This window comes from Triticum urartu, chromosome 2 (genome assembly GCF_003073215.2).
Source record: "Triticum urartu cultivar G1812 chromosome 2, Tu2.1, whole genome shotgun sequence".
Lineage (NCBI taxonomy): Eukaryota > Viridiplantae > Streptophyta > Magnoliopsida > Poales > Poaceae > Triticum > Triticum urartu.
The window spans coordinates 516,726,637-516,735,933 of NC_053023.1; the positions used below are offsets into that span (position 1 = coordinate 516,726,637).

General features: G+C 44.5%; 1 protein-coding gene and 1 non-coding gene across 2 annotated transcripts; both read left to right on the plus strand.

Moving 5' to 3' along the window:
* The first annotated feature begins 2,168 nt into the window (after positions 1-2,168).
* Positions 2,169-8,222, plus strand: LOC125538386 (protein FAR1-RELATED SEQUENCE 11-like). Its single transcript, XM_048701639.1, has 4 exons — positions 2,169-3,372; positions 3,449-3,892; positions 4,070-7,748; positions 7,870-8,222. Exons 1-3 carry the CDS (start codon positions 2,434-2,436, stop codon positions 4,688-4,690), a joined length of 2,004 nt encoding a protein of 667 aa, XP_048557596.1. The 5' UTR covers positions 2,169-2,433; the 3' UTR covers positions 4,691-7,748; positions 7,870-8,222.
* Positions 8,223-8,994: 772 nt separating this feature from the next.
* TRNAK-UUU lies at positions 8,995-9,067 on the plus strand. The gene has a single exon. It is a non-coding gene; the product is annotated as a tRNA-Lys (tRNA).
* Positions 9,068-9,297: the final 230 nt, after the last annotated feature.

Sequence of the window (9,297 nt, forward strand, 5' to 3'; positions counted from 1 at the left end):
TTTGGGGTCGTGTTCGGGCCTGTCCTGGGATGCGGTGGCCGCGTGCCCAGCGCGCGGCCGCATCCTTTTGCCCCATCCTGTCCGTCAGGGCCAAAAAATGCCCAAATTTGCATCAAAACTAGTTTCGAACCCAAATTTTTGTCTGAAAATTAAAAATGTTTTACAACCCAATTAAAATTGTCTTTAATAAAATAGTTTTACAACCAAATCGAAATTGTCTTGACTGAACATAAAATGGACAAATACATCTATTGGTTGCCAATGTGATCCCACACGTGCTCAACCAAGTCATTTTGAAGATTCACATGAGTGTGCCAATCACGCATCTCATGGTGGAATTGGGCAAACTGTTCGAATGTGGCCGGGTCTTGATGCAGGGGCTCAATATTTTCACCTTGATAATCAAATCCTTGGTCAAAGATACTCTCATCACGCTCGTCCTCGACGATCATGTTGTGCTTGATCACACAAGCAGTCATCACCTCCCAAAGCTTCCTTTCATCCCATGACAGTGCATGGTTTCGAACGATACCCCACCGGGATTGAAGCACACCAAAAGCACGTTCCACATCCTTTCTAACACTCTCTTGCATTTGGGCAAATCTCTTTCTCTTCTCACCTTGGGGTTTCGAGATTGTCTTCACAAAAGTTGACCACTGAGGATATATATCATCTGCTAGAAAGTATCCCTTGTTGTAATGGTGGCCGTTGATCTCAAAGTTGACAAGTGGGGAGTGACCTTCTGCAAGCCTCGCGAAGATTGAAGAACGCTGCAACACGTTGATATTATTGTGAGAACCTGCCATGGCGAAGAAAGAATGCCATATCCAAAGATCTTGTGATGCCACCGCTTCTAATATGACAATGCACCTGTTAACATGCCCCTTGTACTGGCCCTACCAAGCAAATGGACAGTTCTTCCACTCCCAGTGCATACAATCTATGTTGCCAAGCATACCTGGAAAGCCTCTAGCTGCGTTGGTCGCCAACAATCTCTCTGTATCAGCGGCAGTTGGCTGCCTCAAGTACTCTGCGCCAAAGACCTCGATCACAGCCTGGCAAAACTTGTACATTGACATTAGACATGTTGTCTCACTCATCGCACATACTCATCCACCAGATCGCCTGAAATTCCATATGCAAGCATGCGGATGGCCGCGGTGCATTTCTGGTAGGAGGAGAATCCAAACTTGCCAAGGGCATCCATCTTGCACTCGAAGTATGGGTCATGAGCAACCACTCCCTCTCGAATACGATTGAACACATGCCTTGCCATACGAAAACGGCGACGAAATTTATCCGGCTTGAAGAGAGGGGTGTTGGCAAAGTAATCGGCATAGAGCAGGGCGTGGCCTCTCTCCCTATTGTGGTTCAGGTTGGGAGCACGGCCAGGGACTGCCCCCTGTACCAAGGAAGCTGCCGTTGAATATGGTCGTGAACGACCAGTACAGCCACCACAAGATCGTCATCATCCGGCGACGAATCGTTCGATAAACAAAGAAAGTGATGGAAGAAAAACTCGTCTCCACTGTCCATACCTTTGTTGGCAAAAGGTCAAACACCTTGCGGTCGTGCTGGCGAAGAGGCCGCGATAATCACCTCGACGCAGCAGGGGTGGTTGCCGGCCGGCTACTGGCCGCTCTGGAGCTCTCGTCGGAATCTGCCTCGGCCGCCGTGGTACGTCGCCGGCAGTCGTGTCCCCTCTACCACCGGCAAGGACGACGACGGCCAAACCTCCTCCGATCGACGACCAAAACTACGACGGAAGCGCGGGCGTGATGGCGGCCATGTCGAGACGTGGTTTGGTATGGACGGCGGGGGGGCTGCGCGGTGAGGAGGCGGCCGAAGAATAGCGGCGGCGCCGGCGGCCGGGCGGGGCGGGGAGAGAGGGTGAAGCGTTGGGAGCGGAGGGACTGCTAGTGTCCTCAACAGGCGGGCCACGGGGGGACAAGGGCGTGCGTCGAGGCCGTCCGCGCGCGTCCGTTTCACCCCAAACCGAGCGCAAGTTTGGGTCGGGGATGAGTTGAAAGCGGACGGAATCCGGACATTTGTCCGTTTGAGACCGTGCGCTGGCCCGTCTCGTTTGTACCTTTTACCCCAAATGAACGCGGACAGGATAGGGTCGCGCGGTAGAGTTGGCGTTACTCCACACAGTTCGCCTGCCGCCTCAAAAAAAAAAAAACAGTTCGCCTTGTGATAGATCCATTCCCACCTGTAGGTATGCGCCGCAGTTCCTGTCGCCGGAGAACCTCCGCCGGTCACCGTCGCCGGGTTCTCCTGCGAAGACTACCGACCACCGTCGTCATCTCAAAAATCTATGCCCCCTTTGTATTACACCTCTCTCTACCCATTTCGCCGTGATCTGCCTCCGCTGGCCGTATCTGTTCTGGAGTTTTACGGCGGGGATCCTCTAGAGCAGCGTGTGTCCCCCATATGGAAAGACCCAGCAGCGGGGAGGAGGGAGAGGGGGACTCTCCCAACGAGACGAGGATCTCGCCGGAGACGGCGGCGGCAGAAGCGGACGACTCCGTCCCGTACATAGGGCAGCGGTTCCTGACACACGAAGCGGCGTACGAGCTCTACAGCGGGTTTGCAAAGCAGTGCGGGTTCTCGATCCGGCGGCACCGTACGGAGGGGAAGGACGGCGTGGGCAAGGGTCTGACCCGGCGGTACTTCGTGTGCCACCGCGCCGGCAACACGCCAGCGAAACCCTTCGACGACGGCGCCAAGCAGCAGAGGAACAGGAAGTCCTCCCGCTGCGGGTGCCAGGCGTACCTACGCATTGGTAGGGATGCTGGAGCCGGCGGTCTGGAGTGGCGAGTCACGGGGTTCTCTAACTACCACAACCATGAGCTCCTCCGGCAGGATGAAGTGCGCTTTCTGCCGGCGTACCGTGTCATCTCGGAGTCGGACAGAGACAGGATCTTGGTGTTTGCAAAATCTGGGATCACTGTGCAGCAGATGATGAGGATAATGGAGCTGGAGAAGTGCGTCCAGCCTGGGAGCCTCCCATTTACTGAGAAGGATGTGAGAAATCTCATACAGTCCTTCAGGAGGTTCGAGCAGGAGGAGGAGAGTGTCGACCTGCTTCAGATGTGCAGAAATGTTAAGGAGAAGGATCCCAATTTCAAGTACGACTTCACCAAAGACGCCAACAACTGCGTTGAGAACATCGCCTGGTCGTACGCATCATCGATCCAGTCTTACGAGGTATTTGGTGATGCTGTTGTGTTTGACACCATTCATCGGCTAACTTCTATTGACATGACACTGGGTATTTGGATTGGAATGAACAATCATGGGATGCCTTGCTTCTTCAGTTGCGTGCTTCTGAGGGAGGGAAATCTGCAATCCTTCACATGGGCATTACAGGTAACCATTGAGGGTGAAAAACTCACAGTACTCTTTACAACCGTTCTCTTAATTAGGAAGTCTTTGTTGTTGACAGGTATTTCTCAACTTCATGAACAGAAAAGCTCCACAGACAATATTGACTGATCAAAATATGTATCTCAAAGAAGCAGTTCAAAAGGAGCTACCAAACACAAAGCATGCCCTCTCCATCGGGCTTATTGCATCCAGGTTTCTATCTTGGTTCAATGCAGTTCTCGGGAGACACTATAATGACTGGGAAAATGAGTTTTATAGGCTGCACAACATGGAAAGCACAATGGACTTTGATCTTGGATGGAGTGACATGGTGAGCTGCTATGGATTACATGGAAATAGGCACATTGCTAGCTTATTTGCATCACGGAAGCTTTGGGCATCGCCATATTTGAGAGGACATTTTTTGGCAGGGCTGGCTGCTTTGCCGGGAATTTCAAAAATAAAGGATTTTATTCAGCGGTTGTTGAGCGCCCAAACATGCCTATCCTGTTTCATTGAGCAGGTGACCATTTCATCTCATGTTTACCAAATGCCAAGTTTTTTTCACCCCTTGTAAGAAAAATCGTGATACCCTTTCACTAGTCACTACTGCTCCTGTTGAGTTCATTATAGTTTGCTGCAAGCCAACTTTGTGCAAAGTAAAAGAGTAATATAATTTAGCGTTCATTTTTTTACATAGGTTGCGGTAGTTGTTGACTACAAAGATCAAGCTGGGGAACAACAAATAGTGCAACAAAACTCGGAAAATACAATTCTGAAGACGGCAGCTCCAGTGGAAGGACATGCTGCAGCTGTTTTCACCCCATATGCATTCTATAAGCTACAGGATGAGCTTGTAGAGGCAGCCCATTATGCATACTTCCACGTGGAAGGGAATGCTTTTCTTGTCCGGCACCATACCAAGACAGATGGCGGTTGCAATGTCACATGGAACCAAAAGGAGGAGCTACTTTCTTGCAGCTGCCAAATGTTTGAGTCATCAGGGATCCTCTGCCGGCATGCCCTCCGTGTGCTCACAACGCTAAACTACTCTCAGATCCCGGACCATTACCTTCCTGTCCGATGGCATAGAACCCAGCCACAACCTTCCAAGTCATTGATTGGCGCTCCTGATCATGGCAGATCATATGAAAGGGTGAAAGCACTCCAGTCCATGGTCTCAGTTCTGGTTAGTGAAGCAGGCAAATCGGAGGAACGGATGGATCTCGCGACACAGGAGGTCTCTGTCCTGCTGTCCCGGATAAGGCAGCAACCTGTTGTGGCGAATGTTTCAGGTGATGGTGTTCATCAGCAGCGGTGACTGGCAATTTTGGTAGCTTTCCAAGGGGAAACCATTTTTAACTGTCCAACCAGTTCTTTATAAGTATTTAAGCTCAGTTTGCAGTTACTGAACTGTATGGTTTATTTGACCATTTTTGCTAAATTTCAATAGACTGATTTTGATTTCGTGCTCAGTCAAATTTTGGGGCCGTTAGATCTGGAGGCGCACATCTCAGCGTGCGATTCTGAAATGACTGACCCGGGTGAGTTGGGGGGGGGGGGGAGGGCTTGGTGTCTTCCCTTTCTTGATTTTCCTATGTGTGTGTCACTTCATCAGTTTCGTCTGTCCCCGGCCCAGGAGAGAGGGGTGAGCTGCTAGTTGGGGGAAAGAGAGGTAGAGATGGAGGGGAGGGGCTGACCGGCGGCAGCGAGGTAGTCTCCGCGCACTGATTTCCTGAAAAAAATTCAGCCGGTTTGGATCTGTTAGTTGACACGGTTGAGGTCTGTGTTGGGTGTGGTTTGTGTGGAGAGCAGGGGTTTCAGGAAATCGGTAGGGAGCTGTTCTGTACACGGTCTGCTTGCATGTAGGGTAGCCAGCTCTGTGTGTTCTCATCGATTTAAGTCAAGTGCTATGCTAGAATTGGACATGTTTGTATGCTTTTCTGAATTTAAACCGTAACCAGATGCTTAAGGTGGTCAGGTTTCCCAACCTAGTTTTCTTGATGTGGTCAGGCTTTTAAAAAAGCATTTGGGGTATTAGTTAGTTGAGCTCTAGCTTTTTCAGAAGACCACTACCGGTGAATGGTTACAGAATTTTGCATGTCATTATACACTACTTTTTTTTTCTTTGATACCACTGTTTGTGCTACTAAAATCTATATTTCCTCTTAGGATAGCAAAATTTGCATGTATATACTTATATTTGCTTTTGCTGAGTGATGCTGTGTTTACGAGAGCATGTCATAACAAAATTTGTGTTTGAGGTCAGAATTATATCTTCGTGTGATATTCTCTGTCATCCACTTCTTCATTGTGTTGCACAGATCCATATCTGCTTTTCTGCCTATTCTTCATAAATTTTATTTTAGACAATCATGGAGGCCCTCACCCGCTCCATTTATATAAATGAAACCAACTTCGCACACAACAATCTTCTCTTCATAAAATGTACTCCCTCTGTAAACTAATATAAGATCGTTTAGATCACTAAAGATCACTAAAGCAGTAATCTAAATGATATTATATTAGTTTACAGATGGAGTATTAGATTACCAATCAATGAGGCAAGCTACCTCTGGCTCTGCAACCTTTTTCTCTTCCGAATTTCTGTAGCTATTTTGTTACCCCTAATTATCTATACTGATTCATAGCTAAAGTGAGTGGTTAGTTTTGTACTAACATGACAGCCCATCAGTATTTCTTGCCAGTCTTCAGTTTACATTTTAGCCCCATGGTATGTATCTTTTTTCTTCAGTTTGTCTATTTTTCTCAGTTTGTTATCAGTCTTTTTCAGTCAATCTTTAGTTTCCTTTTTTAGCTCCCTTGCCTATACAGTTTCTTTTCATTTAGTAAGTGTTCAGTTGTTGAATTTTACTTGTGCATTTGATTTTCAGTCTCATGTTTCATTATTCATTCTTCAGTTAGTGAGATCTTTTTCCCATGGCTCTTGTAGTTAGGACTTAGGACAATGACCTCTTATTTTCAGAATTTTACGTGTAGCATTATTCAGTTTGTTTTTCTTTTATGCAGTTACTTTTATTTAGTTAATGTTCAGTCCTTTATGCTCATTGTTCATTAAGTCAACATATCTATGGAATTTTTCTAATTTTCTATATTCAGTTTTAATTTAGTTTCCCTTATCTTCTTCAGTACTCCCTCCGTCCCGAAAAGCTTGTCTTAGATTTATCTAGATATGGATGCATCTACTATACACTCCCTCTGTCCCATGATGTAAGACGCTTTTTGGGACGGAGGTAATATATCAGTTAATCTTCAGTTTTCAGGCTATAAACAAGAGTGCCATCACTCACTTTATTTCTTCTTTACTTAGTTCTCTTCAGTTTGCTCATTCTTGTTTAGTATTTCTCTCAGCCCCTTATTTCCTCTTCAGCCAATTTGTCTATTTTTTTGTTCTTTCATTCACTCAGTTTTAGATTTTCAGTGCACAGATACAAGGCTATGTTTTTGCCTTTTGGAGCAGAAGAACCCCACATGCTTTTATCTCATTTTTTTCTCCTTTCCCCAGGCTAGGGGTATCATCCAACCTTTCTCTGAAAGATTAAAATAATCTAACTAATTTCACTCTGTAGAATTTTTTTCAGACTCTAGGTTTTGGAAGGGTAGGTAGCTCTGGTTGTATTATGTTGATGCATGCCTCTAATTTAAACATGAGTGGTGTATCTAATTTAAAAATGGTTCTGGCTGTCCATTTTGTCAGTTTTTTTATTCTGTCTTTGGTTGGGTATCATTTCTTCTTCAGTATTTCATTCTTCTTCAGTATTCAGTCCTCCATTTTTTTCCTGAGTATTCTTTTGTATGTCTATGGGATAGAATGCAACAAGTAGTCATACGAGACTATCTTTGGTTTGATTTACTTTTTTCAGTTTATCCTTGTTACTGTTAAGTTTGCGGTGCTTCAATTTCTACGGTTTAGCCTTTAACTTTAGTTAGTTCAGTTCTCTCAGTCGTGTTTTGTCGTCTATCTGATGAGATTATCATCATCAGCTTTGGTTGGTTCAGTTATCATTTATTTTTTCAGTTATTCATTATTCCTTAGTATTACATTTTTTCCCATTCTTTGAGCTTACATCATTGTTCGATCTCTCAGTCTCCACAGTTTTCTTCAGTACAATTTTCAGTACTTATCATCTACGTACCATTTTTCCAGTTTCTGCTGTCTTCAATCTCGCAAGTTTCTTCTTCATTTTGTTTCTTCATTATATATTTCTTCAATCTAGTTTTCAAGTCTTCCCTTGTCACTTTTCATTCTAATCCTTCTGTTTTGGGTCTCGCTATTTTCTGTCCTTTTTCATTGTCTTTCGCCATTCTTCCCTTGTCAATCCGTGCTGGTGTCGTATGGACTTTGTGCAGAGAAACAAGTGAGCAACACCCTCTGTTTTATCTCGTCTACAACATTTTTTTTCATTTATTTAGATGCCTTTTTTAGTTCTGCTCTTATGTTGATTACCATTTAACTTCTAACTGGTTTGGTGTCTGCAGAAAATCGACAGGTACATTGCTTTTGAGCTCAACACCCGAGGGTGGTTGCATTGGCGATGGGTGACGGGCACAACACAAATTCAGGCATATGACGCTACACCAATGTATTACCGTTTTAAGGCTAACCTCAAGACAGGAATAGCGGTGCTCTTTAGTACTCCCTCTGTCCCAAAATAACTGTCTCAAATCTTAGTACAAATGTGTATTAAAGTTAGTACAAAGTTGAGACACTTATTTTGGGACGGAGGTAGTATTCATCTAAGCATGATGGTTGTACTGTCGAATTCCATGTCTTCAGTTTAGTCGGTTTGGGACATCAAGTTATTATTCAATGAGTTATGTGTCACCAGTTACTTTGCGTGGGACACCATTTTTTGTGTTTCATGAATATGTGTACATTTTGTATAAGTTGTCAAATAGACCAAGACAGCCATTTGTGAACGGATATACATGATGCACTGGGTTTTGGTCAACTTTATATTTTTTATTTGGGACTTGCTGTCCATCGGAAGAAAGCAAAACATTTTATAGTATTTGAGAAAGCAAGACATTTTTTTTAATAAGTGTAGAGATGTCCTGTATGATTTTTTACATGAAGACACTAGGACCAGTCAAAAAAGAATCAGCTTGTAACGACGAAAAGGGCAGACCAAACCCAAAACCCTTTCGGGTTGAAAAGATCCTTTATTTTTTGATGAGTTGTTTCGGATTGAAAAGATCCGTTAGTGTCTCCCCTCCACTGGGCTAGTAGAGTGGTAAATAAATCGAATAAGGCTTGAACTACACATGTCTGAATCTGACGGGACAAAATTTTGACCGAGACTAAAGTCAAATTCAGTCGATTGATTAAATAGCTAGTCCCTATTTTATTAATTCGTTCGTAGAAACTTAGCCACAAAAGTAGGCAACAAACACTTAAATAGGAAAAAACAAGTGGAGCGAATGAGATTATCATAATCCATCATTACTGAACGTAGCCTTGGTCTTTTCTGTGGCAAATCACGCCTTGCTGATTTTCCAACAAGCTTGAGATGGGAAACCTGCAAGATCACGGGGTGCTTGCAAACTCGGTTTGATATCCCTTGGTTTCTATTATATAAGTTTGTTGCATAAATAAAAACGTAAGCCGTCTTAGCTCAGTTGGTAGAGCGCATGGCTTTTAACCATGTGGTCGTGGGTTCGAGTCCCACAGACGGCGAATGATTTTTTCTGTGCATTTTGGTTAAGGCGTTCTTATTTTCTTTTGTGCTTTTGTTACATTACACATATACACATTTTAAAGTGACGAAAACGTTTTATATTAATGAACAGGTAGTACAAACGTGTTGCATTTTGATTCATCTTATGAAATCAGATGTGTCCAAGTTTAATTACTACTCTCTCCGTGTCTTTTTAGTTTGCATATGATCAAATTCAAGCTTTGTAAAG